Source organism: Heterodontus francisci, chromosome 25 (assembly GCF_036365525.1).
Source record: "Heterodontus francisci isolate sHetFra1 chromosome 25, sHetFra1.hap1, whole genome shotgun sequence".
Taxonomy (NCBI): domain Eukaryota; kingdom Metazoa; phylum Chordata; class Chondrichthyes; order Heterodontiformes; family Heterodontidae; genus Heterodontus; species Heterodontus francisci.
Genome location: NC_090395.1, coordinates 79,030,248 through 79,048,926, shown reverse-complemented (window position 1 = coordinate 79,048,926; position 18,679 = coordinate 79,030,248). Strand labels below are relative to the sequence as shown.

Here is an 18,679-nt window from a genome sequence, read left to right as displayed (position 1 = left end):
CTCCGGTTCCCATCCCCCTGCCAAACTAGTTTAAACCCCCCCGAAGAGCTCTAGCAGTTCTGGTCACCTCATTACAGAAATGATATAATTGTACTAGAGAGGGTACAGAGGAGATTTACGAGGACGTTGCCAGGACTGGAAAAATGCAGCTATGAGGAAAGATTGGATAGGCTGGGGTTGTTCTCCTTGGAACAGAGAAGGCTGAGGGGAGATCTGATTGAAATGTACAAAATTTTGAGGGGCCTGGATGGAGTGGAGGTCAAGGGTCTATTCACCTTAGCAAAGAAGTCACTGACGAGGGGGCATAGATTTAAAGTGATGGGTGGAAAAATTAGAAGGGAGCTGAGGAAAAACTTTTTCACCCAGATGGTGGTGAGAGTCTGGAACTCTCTGCCTGAAAGGGTAGTCGAGACAGAGATCTGCAACTCATTCAAAAGGAGTCTGGATATGCACCTCAAGTGCCGCAATCTGCAGGACTACGGACCAAATGCTGGAAAGTGGGATGAGAATAGGTGGATTGATCTTCGGCCAGCAGAGGGACCATGGGCCAAGTGGCCTCTTTCTGTGCCTTAATCTTTCTATGATTCTAACCTAATTTCAGGTCCAGCAGTGCGGGTAGGATTGAACAAAATGCCCTGTGGTGGGGAAGGATACATTACAGGCTCCTTTAGTACACTTCTTAGCTGCTGTGCAAACCTGCATTGTGCAGAGGTTTCAGTGTTTGCCTTTTTGACCTTTGGGCCAAACATAAAGGAAGTTTACCTTAAAAAAAAAGTGAGTCCTCTCTTTCCTTGCCATTGGGTCCTCCTGTGCTGCACTTGCTATCCTGGTTGTTGTTTGTATGATCCCAGACAACTGCACTCTTACTTTTTTTGTTGCTGTTTGTTATTGAGAATCACTTGGTCTCTGCTGGCATTGTCTCACTGGTACAGGTTAGATTGTAATCCACCTTGTGAGAACACGCGAGTGTGAAAGTTCCAGGATTCTGCGCCCCTGCAAATGCATTTTCTGAATTTCTGCAATTTAGTGTTATACTTCGCTAATTGAGTGGCTGTTTCTGCTTTGAGTCGTACAGCATAGAAACAGGCCCTTCGGCCCACCGTGTCCATGCCGACCATAATGCCTACCTATACTAATCCCACCTGCCTGCATTAATTCCATATCCCTCTATGCCTTGCTCATTCAAGTACCTGTCCAGATGCCTCTTAAATGTCGCTACTGTTGCTGCCTCCACCACCTCCTCAGGCAGCTCATTCCAGATACCCACTATTCTTTGTGTGGAAAATTTGCCCCTTTGATGTGAATGTCAGGGGCATGATTAGTAAGTTTGCAGATTACACCAAAATTGGTGGTACAGTGGACAGTGAAGAAGGTTGTCTAAGTTTACAACAGGATATTGATCAACAGGGAAAGTGGGCAAGGGAGTGGCAAATGGAATTTAACGCAGACAAGTGTGAAGTGATACATTTTGGGAAGTTAAACCAGGGCACCTCCTCCCTCTCACCTTAAATCTATGCCCTCTACTTTTAGTCACCCCTACCATGGGAAACAGACTCTGGCTATCTACCCTATCTATGCCTCTCATAATTTTATATATCTCCATCATGTCCCCTCTCAGCCTCCTTCGCTTCAGGGAAAACAGACCCAGCGTATCCAATCTCGCTTTCTCACTCAAACCCTCCAAACCAGGCAACATCCTTGTGAATCTTTTCTGCACCCTCTCTAGCTTAATCACATCTTTCCTGTCATGCAGCGACCGAAACTGCACACAGTACTCCAAATGCGGCCTAACCAACGTTATGTACAACTGTAACATGACGTCTCAACTCTTGTACTCAATGCCTCGGCCAATGAAGGCAAGCATGCAATATGCCTTCTTCACCACCCTGTCTACCTGTGTTGCCACTTTCAGGGAACTATGTACTTGCACCCCAAGGTCTTTCTGCTCAACAACACTCCTCAGGGCCCTACCATACACTGTATATGTCCTGCCCTGGTTTAACTTCCCAAAATGCATCACTTCACACTTGTCTGCGTTAAATTCCATTTGCCAATCCCTTGCCCACTTTCCCTGTTGATCTATATCCTGTTGTAACCTGAGACAACCTTCTTCACTGTCCACTGTACCACCAATTTTGGTGTCATCTGCAAACTTACTAATCATGCCCCTTGCATTCACATCCAAGTCGTTAATATATATGACAAACAACAGAGGGCCCAGCACTGATCCCTGCGGCACACCACTGGTCACCGGCCTCCAATCTGAAAAACAACCCTCCACTACCACCCTCTGCCTCCTATCACCAAGCCAATTTTGTATCCAATTTGCTAGCTCACCCTGGATCCCATGTTTTTGAACCTTCTGGACCAGCCTACCATGCGGGACTTTGTCAAAGGCCTTGCTCAAGTCCATGTAGACAACGTCCATCGCCCTGCCCTCGTCAATCCTCTTGGTCCCCTCGAAAAACTCAATCAAATTCGTGAGACATGATTTCCCACACACAAAGCCATGCTGACTATCCCTAATCAGACCTCCTTCTTCTTCTTCTTCTTTGGCCTCCTTGTCTCGGGAGACAATGGGTAAGCGCCTGGAGGTGGTCAGTGGTTTGTGGAGCAGCGCCTGGAGTGGCTATAAAGGATAATGCTAGAGTGACAGACTCTTCCACAGGTGCTGCAGAAAAAATTGGCTGTCGGGGCTGTTACACAGTTGGCTCTCCCCTTCCGCTTCTGTCTTTTTTCCTGCCAACTGCTAAATCTCTTCGACTCGCCACACTTTAGCCCCACCTTTATGGCTGTCCGCCAGCTCTGACGATCGCTGGGAACTGACTCCCACGACTTGTGATCAATGTTACAGGACTTCATGTCACGTTTGCAGACGTCTTTGAAGCGGAGACATGGACGGCCGGTAGGTCTGATACCAGTGGCGAGCTCGCTGTACAAATGTGTCTTTGAGGATCCTGCCATCTTCCATGTGGCTCACATGGCCAAACCTTAACCCTAATCAGACCATGCCTTTCCAAATGCATATAAATCCTGTCTCTCAGAATCCCTTCCAATAACTTTCCCACCACTGATGTAAGGCTCACCGGCTTGTTTCCTGGCTTATCCCTGCTGCCCTTCTTAAATAAAGGCACAACATTAGCTATCCTCCAGTCTTCCGGTACCTCACCCATGGCTAACGATGATACAAAAATCTCTGCCAGGGCCCCAGAAATCTCCTCCCTTGCTTCCCATAGCATCCTAGGATACACCTGGTCAGGCCCTGGGGATCTATTCACCTTAATGCGCTTCAAAACCTCTAACACCACCTCCTTTGTAATGTTGATATGCTCCAGGATCTTTTGTCACAATTGAAATAAAATGTCAGGTTTCAGTTCACTAACTTAGTTGCATTATATGATGTTTCATAGCTCCTCAAATTGTAAATGCCTTGTAACATATTCTCAGGAATGTATTTTTTAAATGTGAGCAGAAGCTGTCCTGCTGTATGATTTTTGGCTATAATATGAATAACCAATACATGCTAATGATTTGTTATGCAGTGAAAGACAAGAAATGGACCGAAGTGGATATCTCAGAGCACCAGACCCATGCCATGAGATTGCTGGATGGCCTGGAGGTAACTGCCAGGGAGAAAAGATTGAAAGTGGCTCGCGCCATACTTTATATGGCACAAGGTAACGTCTAAATAAAGCTGTTTAGATGAATGTATTGTAAATTTACTAATCAGACTTTTTTTTCCCGCAAGTTTCTGTTCCATTAAGGTGAAACCCGTTCCAATTAGAACAACCAGTGTCAGAACACAAATACTGCCAGATGGGCCAGAGCACAAGATACAAAGTAAACTCCTGCTTTGCCCTAACCTCAGTAATCATATGGCAGTAATGTGACATTTTTTTCATTTTCTACAACAGCCAGTTGATTGCTGCATTAGGGCGCTTCTATTGGTCACCTTATCACCTCAGAATGGAATTGAGACTTTTGCAAGTTAATTTCACTTTAATCTATCACAACTGAATTTGAATCCAAACTGTCTGACTTGCTGGATCACATGACCCTTTGCCCATCTGATTTGGTTTCAATGGAATGCTTCTGGGTGGGCAAAACTCCTTTTAATTGAGTTTTTTTTACTGCCAACTTCCTTATCTCAACAGTTTAAGAGCAGCCATGTCTTTCCAAGTGTTGAGTAAGGGAAAGTTCAGTAATATGGCTATCAGTTGCACACAGTGAGATGCGGACTCAGCATTGCGCGTGATCGAGCTCATCAATGTATTTTCCAACCACTGCTAGTTTTTTTTCTCTTTGGTGAATGCAACTATTTTATCCCCAATTAAACTCGTACTCATTCATGGTCATCTCTCGACCTTGTCATCTCACAAGGCTCCTCTATCCCTTTTATGTCTTTCCTAGAAACACATTCTCTGCACTTCCAAATTCCCTACAACCTTGTCTGTGGTCTACTGTTCCCGCTATGATTACGAACATACAAATTAGGAGCCGGAGTAGGCCACTTGGCCCTTCGAGCTTGCTCCGCAATTCAATAAGGTCATGGCTGAGCTGATTGCTCCACATTTCCACCTAACCCAATAACCTTCCATCCCCTTGCTACTTAAGAATCTATCTAGCTCTGCCTTAAACATATTCAAAGACTCTGATTCCACCGCCTTTTGAGGAAGAGAATTCCCAAGAGTCACGACCCTCAGAGAAAAAATTTCTCCTCATCTCTGTCTTAACTGGGCGACCGCTTATTTTTAAGCAGTGATCCCTAGTTCTAGATTCTCCCACAAGGGGAAACATCCTTTCCACATCCACCCTGTCAAGATCCCTCAGGATCGTATATGTTTCAATCAAGTCGCCTCTTATTCTTCTAAACTCCAGCAGATACAAGCCTAGCCTGTCCAATTTTTCCTTGTAAGACAGCCTGCCGATTCCAGGTATTAGTCTAGTAAACCTCCAACGCATTTACATCCTTCCTTAAATAAGGAGACCAGTACTGTACACAGTACTCCAGATGTGGTCTCACCAATGCACTGTATAGCTGAAGCATAACCTCCCTACTTTTGTATTCAATTCCCCTCGTGATAAACGATAACATTCTATTAGCTTTCCCTAATTACGTGCTGTACCTGCGTGCTAACCTTTTGCGATTCATGCACTAGGACACCCCGATCTCTCTGCAACTCAGAGCTGTGCAATCTCTCACCATTTAGATAATATGCTATTTTATTCTTTGTGCCAAAATGGACAATTTCACACTTTCCCACATTATACTCCATTTGCCAGGTCTTTGCCCACTCACTTAACCTATCTATATCCCTTTGTAGCCTCCTTCTGTCCTGTTCACAAGTTACTTTCCTACCTATCTTTGTGTAATCAGATTTACCAACCATACCTTCAGTTAATTGGCCTTTATAAATTGCCCCTAGTATAGGTAGGTGGTAGGGAAATATAGGGACAGGTGGGGATGTGGTAGGAATATGGGATTAGTGTAGGATTAGTATAAAATGGGTGGTTGATGGTCGGCACAGACTCGGTGGGCTGAAGGGCCTGTTTCAGTGCTGTATCTCTAAACTAAACTAAACTAAACTAACTCATTTATATAAATTGTGAAAAGTTGTGGCACACCATTTGTTACATCTTGCCAACCCGAAAATGATCCATTTATGCCTACTCTCTGTTTCCTGTTAGCTAGCCAATCTTCGATCCATGCCAATATGTCAGCCTCTACACTATGAGCTTTTATTTTCTGCAATAACCTTTGATGTGGCACCTTATCAAATGCCTTTTTGAAATCTAACTACAACATATCATTTATCCATAGGCACATGTAACTCCCTCAAAGAACTTCAATGAATTGATTAAACGTGATTTCCCTTTCACAAAACCATGTTGACTCTGCCTGATTACCTTGAATTTTGCAAAATGCCCTGCTGGACCATCTTTAATAATAAATTCTAACATTTTCCCTAAGAGAGATGTTAAGCTAACTGGCCTGTAGTTTCCTGCTTTTTGTCTCCTTCCCTTTTTGAATAAAGGAGTTACATTCACTATTTTCCAATCTAACAGAACCTTCCCCGAATCTAGTGAATTTTGGAAAATTAAAACTAATGCATTAACTATCTCACTAGCCACTTCTTTTAACACCCTTGGATGAAGGGTACTTGTCAGCCCGCAGCTCCAACAATTTGTTCAGTACCCCTTTTCCCTGGTGATTGTAATTTTCTTGAGCTCCTCCCTCCCTTTCATTTCCTGACTTACAGCTAATACTGGGATGTTACTTGTATCCTCAATAGTGAAGACTGATGCAAAATATCTGCTCAATTCATCTGCCATCTCCTTATTATCCATTATTAATTCCCCAGACTCACTTTTTGTAGGACCAACGCTCACTTTGTTAACTCTTTTTTTAAATATCTCTAGAAATTCTTACTATATGTCTTTATATTTCTAGCTAGCTTTCTCTCGTACTTTAATTTTACCTTCCTTATCAATTTTTTAGTCATTCTTTGCTGTTTTTTATATTCTGTCCAATCTTCTGACCTGCCTCCCATCTTTTCTTTAAGTTTGATACTATCTTTAACTGTTTTAGTTAACCACAGATGGCGGGTCCCACTCTTGGAATTTTTCTTTCTTGTTGAAATGTATCTATTCTGTGTATTCTGAAATATCCCCTTAAATATTGCAGCTGCCGGCTGTCCTCACCTTTTGCAGTTGATGCCCTTGTCCTCAGTAAAAGCCCTCAGTCTCTCCCACTCTAACCATTTCCTCTATTAAGTCCTCCATCCTTCCACCCATGAATCCAGAGGGAGCAAATGTAAAACTCCTCACCTCCAGTCTTCCATAAAATGCAAAATTTCATAGAAAATTGCATCATGTGTTCAACACAGAAACAAGTCATTTAGCCTAGCTGGTGCATAATGCTGTTTATGCTCCACATGAGCCTCCGACCATCTTCATCTAACCTATCAGCATGCTTTCTCCCTTGAGTGTTTGTCTAGCTTCCCCTTAAATATATTTATTTCTCAACCGTTCTATGTGGTAGCGAGTTCCGCATTCTTACCATTCTCAGGTAAAGAAGTTTCTCGTGAATTCCTTATTGGGTTTATTAGTAATTACCTAATAGTTTTGGCCTCCTCACAAGTTGAAACTTTTTTTTATTTGTTCATGAGATGTGGGCATCGCTGGCTAGGCCAGAATTTATTGTCCATCCCTAATTGCCCTTGGTGGTGAACTGCCTTTTTGAACTGCTGCAGTCTTTAGATTATGGGTACACCCACACTGCTGTTGGGAAGGGAGTTCCAGAATTTGGACCTAGCGACAGTGAAGGAATAGCCATATAGTTCCAAGTCAGGATGGTGAGTGGCTTGGAGGGAAGCTTGGAGATGGTGGTGTTCCCATGCATCTGCTGCCCTTGTCCTTCTAAGTGGTAGAGGACATGGGTTTGGAAGGTGCTGTCGAAGGAGTCTTGGTGAGTTGCTGCAGTGCATCTTGTATGGTACACATTGCTGTCACTGTGCGTCGGTGGTGAAGGGTGTGAATGTTGAGGTGGTGGATAGGGTCAAGTGGGCTGCTTTGTCCTGGATGATGTTGAACCTCTTGAGTGTTGTTGCCCATCCAGGCAAATGTTGAGTATTCCATCACACTTCTGACTTGTGCCTTGTAGATGGTGATCAGGCATTGGGGGGGTCATTAGGAAGGTGAGTTACTCACTGCAAAATTCCCAGCCTCTGACATGAAGACCAGAACTCTGCATAGTACTCCCAGTGTGGTTTCACCAAGGTTTGATACAAGTTTAACATAACTTCTGTACTTTTCAATTCTAGCCCTCTGGAAATGAATTCCGGAACTTGGCTTTTTTATGGCCTTATTAACCTGCCTGGCTACTTTGAGTGATTTAGTATCTGAATGCCATCTCTTCGCTACTTGCTGATTTGTCTTGTCTCAGTAATTTAAACTATAAATATTACTAATGTTCCTGATCCTTCCTCTTTGTTTACTGTTATTTCTGCCACCTGTCCCACTGCACAACTTAGCATGAAGTTTCCTTCTGTTTGAGGTTGCCAACACCACACAGAGAATACTCACTCTCTTGCAGTCTAATCGTTTTGTACCTATGTTTCTCAAGTCCCCCCTCTTGACCATGAACATGTGTGAACTTAACATTCTATTCCTCAGTGGTATTGTATATGTAAGGATCACATGCTGTAGTGCATATTTTTGGGTAGAATTTTTAAAAGTCAAATAATACACCTTTATTTCACTTGAGCTATTCGCAGCTCCAAACACTTAAGTTTTATTATTTTCAAGGTTGGTGCAGTTATGTAAGCTAAAGCTGAGTTATAGAATCATTCAGCACAGAGGAAGTCATTTGGCCCATCCTGGCTGTGCCAGCTCTTTGAAAGAGCTATCCAATTAGTCCCATTCCACTGCTCTTTGTGGCTCTGCAAACTTTTTTCCCCTCTGATTCTTTTGCCAATTAGCTTAAATCTGTGAACTCTTTTTTTTTTATTCTTTCACGGGATGTGAGCGTCACTGGCAAGACCAGCATTTGTCGCCCATCCCTCATTGCACTTGAGAAGGTTGTGGTGAGCTGCATTCTTGAACCCCTGTAGTCCATGTGGTGTAGGTACACCAACAGTGCTGTTAGGAAGGGAGTTCCAGGATTTTTGACCCAGCGACAGTGAAGGAATTGCGATATAGGTCTATGTCAGGATGATGTGTGGCTTGGACGGGGACTTGCAGATGATGGTGTTCCCAGGCATCTGTTGCCCTTGTCCTTCTTGGTGGTAGAGATCACAGGTTTGGAAGGTGTTGTCAAAGGAGGCTTTGTGAGTTGCTGCAGTGCATCCCATAGATGGTGCACGCTGCTACCACAGTGCACCGGTGGTGGATGATCAAGCGGGCTGCTTTGTCCTGGATGGTGTCAAGCTTTTTGAGTGTTGTTGGAGCAGCACCCGTCCAGGCAAGTGGAGAGTAGTCCATCACACTCCACCAGATTACCGACCCTCATTGAAACAACGGAATAGGAGTGGGTCATTCAGCCCCTCAAGCCTGTTATGCCACTCAGATCATCTTGGTTCCGTAACCCTTAATACTTTTGTCAACAAAAATTGATTCCCTTTTTTAAATTTTCAATTGACCCCAGCCTCAACAGCTTTTTGAAGGAGAAAGTTTCAGATTTCCTCAACCCTTTGTGTGAAGAAGTGCTTTCTGACGTCTTTCCTGAATGACCTAGCTCTAATTTTAAGATTATGCCCCCTTGTTCTGGACTCAACTTTCCCCCAGAGGAAATAGTTCCCTATTAACTCCTTTGATCATCTTAAACACCTCAATTAGATCACCCTTTAATTTTCTATACTCAAAGGAATAAAGCCGAGTCTATGCAACCTGTTCTCATAATTTAACCCTTTTAGCCCTGGTATTCTGGGGAATGTGCTGCACCCCATCTAAGGCCAATATACCGTTCTTGAGGTACAGTGCCCAGAACTGAACATACTGCTCTAAATGGGGTCTAACCAGAGCTCTGTACAGCTGTAACATTATTTCAGTCCTTTTGAGATAAAGACCAATGTTCAATTAGATTTTTAAATGTTTTTGTACCTGTCCGAGATTTTAATGATTCCTGCAGTTGAACTTCTAAATCTTTCTGCCCATCCGCAGTTCCTAACTTCTTCCCATTTAGAAAATGCTCTGATCTATCTTTCTTGGGTCGAGAGTGGATGCACGTAAACCTTCCTACATTGAATTCCATCTGCCACAGTTTTGCTCGCAGTCTGTCAATGTCCCTTTGCTGCTTTCTGGTCATGTCTATACTAACTGTGCCACCTAATTTAATGTCATCAGCAAACTTGGATATATGACATGTCTTCCTTTATCATTCTTTGATTAATGAAAAGCTGGGGTCCAGTACAGATCCTGAGGGTGCCACTAGTCGCCTGCCAATTTGGACACAGACCTTTTAAACACAGAGTTTAATGAATGTTGGGTGAATTTGCTAAATGGAGTTGTGGCGGGAATTTGGTGAGTGTGGGAATTTGGTGCTGGGGAAAGGAGGTGCGGAGTAATTTAAACCGAAGGTCAACAGTGACAACATGGGGGAGGGTGAACAGCCAGCAGTCGTGGTCCACATCGGTGCCAACGACATGGGTAAAAAGAGGACTGCACGATCAGAAGTTATGAAGTTAGATACGAAATTAGCAAGCAGGACTGCAAAAGTAGTAATCTCCAGATTGCTCCCAGTACTATGTGCAAATGAGTATAGAAATAGGATAAAGCAGATGAATGTGTAGCTGGAAAGATGGTGCAGGATGGAGGGCTTCAGATTCCTGGGGCATCGGGACTGGTTTTGGGGGAGATGGGACCTGTATAGGCTGCATGGGTTGCACCTAAATAGAACCGGAACAATTTCCTTGCGGGGCGATTTGCTAGTGATATTGGGGAATGTTTAAACCAGGGCTGTCGTACCTTTTCACGTGAGGGGCTACATTACAAATTTTGTCCTACGTAGGGAGCCGGTAAGCAAATTTCGGAAGGCTAAAGGCATTGGAAATTTATTTACTATTAATCAAAACAACAAAAAGTATGCACTTTTGTGAACTAACTTTAAATTAGAAGATTAATTTACTATGTTGAATGCTGATTTAGTGAAATACATGGCATGGTTTTTGCTTGCACAAGTAGTCAGTGTCTGGCCGCACGCCTGATGCAGCAATCCAGAGTGTTCCAGATAGTGATCGCTATCCTTTTCCCCCTGCCCTTCCCCCCCGACTCCCCATGCCTGTCTCTCTTCTCCCCTCCTCTCTGTCTCTCTTCTCCTCTCCTCTGTGTCTCTCTTCTCCCCCCCCAACCCCCTCAGTCTGCCTCTCTGCCTCTCTGTCTCTCTTTATCTCTCTGGTGCTGTCTACCCCCTGTCTAGCGCTCTCTGTCTCTTTCCCTCCCCTGACACTCTATCTGCCCCAACACCCCCCCCCCCCCCAACAACCACCACCACCTCTGGCTCTCTGTCTTCCCACCACCCCCGCCAAGCCTCCCCCAGCTTTCTGTCTTCGCTCCCCTCCTCTCTCTGGTTCTCTGTATTTTCCCTTTTTCTCTCTGGCTCTCTGTCTTTGCCCCTCCCCTTTCTGGCTCTCTCTCTTGCCCTCTTCCCCCCTCTGGTTCTTCGTCTTCACCCCCTCCGGCTCTGTGTTTCCCCCTTCTCTCTGCCCCCCACCCTCCACCCCGGCTCTCTGTCTTTCCCACCCTCTACCTCCTCTTTCCCCCCCCCCCCCCCCCCCCCACAAGAAATAGGAACAGGAGTAGGCCATTCAGCCCTTCAAGCCTGCTTCGCCATTCAATGAGATCATGGCATATCTTCTACTTCAACACCATTTTCCTGCACTGTTCCCATAACCCTTGATGTTTTTAATATCTAGCAATCTATCGATCTCAGTCTTGAACATACTCAACGACTCTGCCTCCACAACCTTCTGGGGCAGTGAATTCCAAAGATTCACCACCCAATGAGTGAAGAAATTCCTCCTCATCTCAGTCTTAAATGGCCTGTCCCTTATTCTGAGCCTACGTCCCTGGTTCTGGACTCCCCAACCAGGGGAAACATTCTTCCTGCATCAACCCTGTCGAGCCCTGTAAGAATTTGTCTGTTTGAATGAGATCACCTCTCATTCTTCTAAATCCCAGAGAATAAAAGCCTGGTCTATTTAATCTTTCCTCATAAGACAATCCCTCCATCCCAGGAATTAGTTTGGTGAACCTTTGTTCAGTCCTTCGTTGGCAACTATATCTTTCCTTAGGTAAGGAAACCAAAACTGCACACAATACTCCAGATGCGGTTTCACCAATGCTCTATATAATTGCAGTAAGACCTCTTTACTCCTATACTCAAATGCTCTTGTAATGAAGGCCAACACACCATTTGCTGCCTTAATTGCTTGGTGAACCTGTATGTTTGCTTTCAGTTACTTATGAACAAGGACACCTAAGTCCCTTTGAAATTTAACACATCCCAGCCTCTCTCATTCACAAAATACTCTGTATTCCTGTTTTTCCTACCAAAGTGGATAGGCCCACATTTCTCCACATGGTATTCCATCTGCCAAATTTTTGCCCACTCGCTTAGCCTTTCCAAATCCCCTTGAAGCGTCTTTGCATCCTTCTCACAACTCTGTCATCTGCAAACTTGGAAATATTACGTTTAATCACCACATCCAAATCATTGATATCGATTCTGGATAGCTGTGGCCCAAGCACTGATCCTTGTGGTACCCCACTAGTCACAGCCTGCCAATTTGAAAGTGACCCATTTATTCCTACTCTGTTTTTTGTGCATGCCAGCATATTCAACCCCCCCCCACCCCCACCCAAATCCCATGTGCTCTAATTTTGTTCACTAACTTCTTGTGTGTGATCTTATCAAAAACTTCCTCATGAAGTCTCATTCTGAGTGTTTGCAATGGCGTGTCTAGTTGGCTTTGGTCTAACCAAATGTGATCCACCACATCCACCGTGGTTCCTCCTTGTCTATCCTAAAAAAAAAACTCCAACAGGTTTTTTTAGAAATGATTTCCCTTTCATAAATCCATGTTGACTCTGCCCAATCCTACCATTATTTTCTAAGTGTCCTGTTATCACATCCTTCATTAGATTCTAGTATTTTCCCTATGATTGATGTTAGGCTAACAGGTCTGTTGTTCCTTGTTTTCTCTCTCCCTCCTTTCTTAAATTGTGGGGTTACATTTGCCACCTTCCAATCTGCAGGAACCATTCCAGAGTCTATAGAATTTTGAAAGATGACCACCAATGCCTCTACTATCTCTACAGCCACCTCTTTCAGCTCTCTGGGATGTAGATCATCAGGTCCAGAGGATTTATCTATTTTAAGTCCCATTAATTTCTCTAGTAATTTTTTTTGCTAATATCTTGCACTTCATCGTTTATACTAGTCCTTTGATTCTCCATTATTGTCGAGAGGTTTTTAGTATTTTCCTCCATTAAGACAAGCACAAAGTATTTTAGTTTCTCTGCCATTTCCCTATTCCCCACTATAAATTCTCCTGACTCCATAGAAACATAGAAAATAGGAGCACGAGTAGGCCATTCGGCCCTTCAAACCTGCTCCGCCATTCCTTATGATCATGGTTGGTTATCCAACTCAGTAACCTGTTCCCACTTTCGCCCCATACCCTTTGATCCCTTTAGACCGAAGAGCTATATCTAATTCCTTGAAAACATACAATGTTTTGACCTCAACTGCTTTCTGTGGTAGCGAATTCCACAGGCTCACCACTCTGAGTGAAGACATTTCTCCTCATCTCAGTCTTGAAAGGTTTACCCAATATCTTTAGACAAGTTCTGGATCTATAGTTCTGGATTCCCCCACCATCGGGAGCATCCTTCTTGCATCTACCCTGTCAAGTCCTGTTAGAATTTTATAGGTTTCTATGAGATCCCCCCTCACTCTTCTGAACTCCAGCAAATATATTCCTAACTGACTCAATCTCTCATACGTCAGTCAGACTCCGCTTCTATTGGACCCACATTTGTCTTTTCTAATCTTTTCCTTTTTACATACCTATGAAAGCTTTTACAGTCTCTTTATGTTTCTTACTGGTTAACTTTCGTACTTTATTTTCCCTTTCTTAATCTTTTTCTTTGTCCACCTTTGCAGAATTCTGAAATGTACCCATCTTCAGGCTTACCATTTTTTGGCAACTTTATACGCCTCTTCCTTTGTTCTGATACATTCTTGATTTCTTGCGTTCGCCACGGTTGGAACACTGGGTTTTTGTGCATTAAAGAAATGTATTTTTGTTGTAAACTATGTATTAGTTCTTTAAATGTTAGCCATTGCCTGTCCTCCGTCATACCTTTTAACGTAGTTTCCTGATCCACCGTGGCCAATTTGGCCCTCATATCTTAATTTCCTCTGCTTAGATTTAAGACCCTAGTTTCTGATTGAACTATATCACTTAATTTAAGTTCCACCAGCTGCCAGGGTGGGATTTTGAACCTGTGTCCTCAAGGTATGAGCCTCGGCCTCTGGATTACTAGTCCAGTGACATCACTACGTTGCCATGTCTCTCTCTCCCCCTTCTCTCTGGCTGTCTCCCTGACCCTCTGGCTCTCCCCCTCTCTCTTGCCAGGCCTAGGCTGTAAGCCTCGGGCTCACCTACACTTTAATCAGCACGCTGATTGCAACTGCTGTATATGTCGTGACCTGCTCCACTCATTAACCTCCAGGGTCGCACTGCCAAGCCACAGCCAATCACCACGCAGGCATGTGGTGCTCACTGGGAGTTGCTGCCGCGGTTTACGGTTCCATCTGAAGGTACCGGGGCACCAGGAGACTACATTTCCCAGCAGTTGCTCACTCAGCAGGGGCAGCCGATTGTTAGTCATAGAAATCTTTGGCGGGCTGGAAGAAATTGCTCATCCCTGAAGCCAAAAGCAACGGCCGAGGGCAAAAATCGCACAGCAAGAAGGAGCAACGGCCGAGTACAGTTTACATCCGTGGGTCGGATGGGAACCTTTGGGCCGTATGTTGGACAACCCTGGTTTAAACTAACTTGGCAGGTGTGTGGGTACCAAGAGGTAACACTAGAGAGGAATACCAAGGTGCGCAAAATATTGGGAGAGACAGATAGCACTAGAGTAGGAAATAATAAGTTATTAGGTGGGTTCAGAGTAATGGAGAAAGTAATAAAGTCTAAATTAGGTTTACTGTGCTTGTATGTGAATGCACAGAGTGTGGTAAATAAGATTGGTGAGTTACAGTGGAAATATGATGTAGCTATAACGGAGACCTGTCTCAAAGAAGGGCAGGACTGAGTATTAAATATTCCTAGATACAAGATGTTCAGGAAAGATGGGAAAGGAAGGGGAGGGGGAGGGGTGGCAGTGTTGATTAAGAACATTGCCGTGCTGGAGAGAGAGGATGTCCCAGAGAGGTCAAGGACAGAATCTATTTGGCTAGAGCTAAGGAACAAAACATGTGCAGTATCTTTGCTTGGTGTAGTCTGCAGGCCACCAACCAGTGGGAAAGATGTAGAGGAACAAATTTGCAAGGAAATTAGAGAGGTGCAAGAATTATAGAGTATTAATAATAGGGGCTTTAATTATCTGAATATAGACTGCGATAGTAGTGGTGTAAAGGGCAGAGAGGGGCAAGAGTTCCCAGGGTGTGTTCAGGAGAATTTTCTAAAGCAGTATGTTTCCAGTCCAATAAAAAAAGGAGGCCTGGCTAGACCTGGTTCTTGGGAATGAGGTGGGTCAAGTGGATCAAGTGTCAGTCGGGGAACATTAAGGGAATGGTGATCATTGTATCATAATGTTTAGGTTGGCTATGGAAGAGGACAAGGAACAATCCAGAGCAAGAATAATTGACTGGGGGAAAGTTCACGCCGATAAATTGGAATCAAAGTTTGGCAGGCAAAACAGTAACTGAACAATGGACTGCCTTGAAAGAACAGATAGTTCAGGCGCAGTGAAGGTATATTCCTACTAAGGGGAAAAGTAGGGCAAACAAATCCGGAGTAACCTGGATTACAAAAGAGATAGAGCTGAAGAAGAAAAAAGTGTGCTTAGAAGAGATGTAATGGAACCGGAACAATAAGGAGCCCTAGCAAAACTGGAGTTAATGGGAATTGGGGAAAACACTCCGCTGGTTGGAGTCATACCGAGTGCAAAGGAAGACTGTTGTGGTTGTTGGAGGTCAATCATCTCCGCTCCAGGACATGACTGCAGGAGTTCCTCAGGGTAGTGAACTCGGCCCAACCATCTTTAACTGCTTCATCAATGATATTTCAATCATAAGGTTAGAAGTGGGAATATTCGCTGCTGATTATGCAATGTTTAGCACCATTTGCGACTCCACAGCCACTGAAGCAGTCTTTGTAGAAATGCAGCAATACCTGGACAATATCTAGGCTTGGGTTGATAAGTGGCCAGTAATTTTCAAGGAACACAAGTGCCAGGCAATGACTATCTCAAACGAGAGAATCTAACCGTCTCCCCTTGACATTCAATGGCATTACGATTGCTGAATACCCCACTATCAACATCCTGGAGGTTACCATCGAACAGAAACTGAACTGGAGTAGCCATATAAATACCATGGCTACAAGAGCAGGTCAGAGGCTAGGAATCCTGTGGCGCATAACTCACCTGACTCCCCAAAGCCTGACCACCATCCACAAGGCACAAGCCAGGAGTGTGATGGAATACTCTCCACTTGCCTGGATGGGTGCAGCTCCAACAACACTCAGGAAACTTGACACCATCCAGGACAAAGCAGCCTGCTTGATTGACACCCCATCCACAAACCTTCACTCCCTCCACCACTGACGCACAGTGGCAGCAGTGTGTACCATCTACAAGATGCACTGCAGCAACGCACCAAGGCTCCTTAGACAGCACCTTCCAAACCCGCGACCTCTACCAACTAGAAGGGCAAGGGCAGCAAATGCATGGGAACACCACCACCTGCAAGCTCCCCTGCAAGTCACTCACCATCCTGACTTGGAACTATATTGCCGTTCCTTCACTGTCCCCGGGTGAAAATCCTGGCACTCCCTTCCTCATGCACTGTGGGCGTACCTACCCCACATGGACTATGGTGCTTCAAGAAGAAAGCTTACAACCACTTTCTCAAGGGCAATTAGGGATGGGCAATAAATGCTGTCCTAGCCAGCAATGCCACTTCCCATGAACGAATTAAAAAGAGAAACCCCTGCTTAACGAAGTCACCAACAAATTTGTGACAAAGTTGACCTAAATTCAGAGGCCAGCTTCTCTTCCCGTGCATTCAATGGAAGAAGTAGCTTCTTGAGAATTGGAACATGGAACATAAGAACTTGATATCAGGAAAGCTTGTTAATTGCAAACAGGTAATGGATGGACACTGTATTGACTTAATAGGAATTTCAGAAGTGAGAAAGAGATTTGTGATTAAATATGTACCAAAGGATACATTCCAAGTGACTTGAGACATTCATTATTCATTGAGATACCTAAGAAACCTAAAGCAATGGCGTGCAATCAGTTTAGAACTATAGGCTTAATGAGTCATCTCATGAAAGTGATCTTGAAAATCATAATAGAAAGAAATAATAACCGATTTGAAGCAGAAATTGGTGAAACAGTCTGGATTTCGACCTGGAGTAGGAACAAGAGAGGGAATATTTAACCTAAGAACAATATTCAATAAGTATTTTTACGGGAGTGCTTCTATTTTTTGTAAAATATGTTTTTAAGGACTTATAGTTGAATTATGGACATTGATTCATCTGGAAGCTTGAAGAGATGCTGAACTTTGTGTTGTTTAAAAGAGATCACCAGAAGGCTTCCTGGACTTGGTTTGTAAACTAGCCCTTACTGGAAGGCACCTGTTTTCAGATAGAATACCAGCAGGGAGCTTATTTTTGACTTGGGGAAAGATGTTTGCAGAGAAGTGACAGATCAAGGTTTATAGAGGGCAGGAGGCATGTGTCTTGTGGCATTGTTTATGGTTTCACTTCGGACAGTGAGTTGGAGGGTAAACTGCTTGGAAGACTGTTCGTTTTTGCTTGCCAAGCAAACCAAGCTCGTCTCTTTTTCTCTCTTGGAAAGAAACCCTGCATATTCATTGTGTCAGTCTCCTCTTTCCTCCTGTATTTGAAGAAACCCTGTGTATCGAATGCGTTGGAACTAAAACCCCTGTGGCCTCATTTCTGCTCTAAGGCCTATCTGAAGCCTCTGTAGCTGCACTTCTTGGAAAGCCTACCCAAACTGATCCTCAACATCGCCTGGAAAGAACTGTTCTAGGAAGATCCCAGTGACAGCCGCCTATACATATTTGAAATGCCAAACCAAAAGAAGGGACATCTTTCCATTTCATGAGAATTATTCACAGAATTCTATGTACTTCCAGATGTAAAAATTGGAGGTAAGCTTGTAACAAACTTACCGTACGCTGACAACACAGCGCTACTTGCAGAATCAGAAGAAGCTGTACAAAATATTGTAGTTCAAGTAAAATCTCGAAGTTTAGCATATGGGTTGAGTATGAACACCAAAAAGACAAAAAGAATGGCAGCTAGAAGGAATGCATTATGAGAAACCGGAGTGAAGGTTGAAGCAGATGGTGTCGCACTGGAACAGTAGATAAGTTTGTCTATTTAGGACAAATGATAACAGAAGATGGTAGATGCGATGCCGAAGTCAAGAAGGATGTAGAGATAGCCAGAAATAATTTTGTGAAGATGACAGATGTGTTAACAACCAGAAAGCTCAACTTTTAACCATGAAAAAACTCAAGATGCTGCATTCATTTCCTGGATGCCTCAGAAACCTGGATAATAAGTAAAGATCTGTGGAAGAAAATAGAGGCCTTTGAAATGTGGATGCTAATATGTGTGCTTTAAAGTTCCTTATACAGACCATAAGACAAATGAAGAGATGCTTGAAATTGAAAGGCAAAAATAACGTTAAAAAGTGACATCCAGAAAAGAAAATGTCAATATTTCGGCCAGTTGATCAAGGCTAAAAAGCTACAGAAAGAAAAACAAGAAATGCTGGAAATACTCAGCAGGTCTGGCAGCATCTGTGGCAAGAGAAGCAGAGTTACCGTTTCAGATCAGTGACCCTTCTTCAGGTCACTGACCTGAAATGTTAACTCTGCTTTTCTCTCCACTGTTGCTGCCAGACC

At 43.8% G+C, this 18,679-nt stretch overlaps 1 protein-coding gene across 2 annotated transcripts in view; it reads left to right on the top strand.

The window, feature by feature from the left end:
- LOC137384010 (striatin-interacting protein 1 homolog) overlaps positions 1-18,679 on the top strand; it is a 223,875-nt gene that overhangs the window by 51,542 nt on the left and 153,654 nt on the right. For both annotated transcript variants that reach the window (XM_068057577.1, XM_068057576.1), the window contains exon 4: positions 3,543-3,677. In XM_068057577.1, coding sequence (XP_067913678.1) covers positions 3,543-3,677 — 135 coding nt within the window. The remainder of the gene's footprint in view (positions 1-3,542; positions 3,678-18,679) is intronic.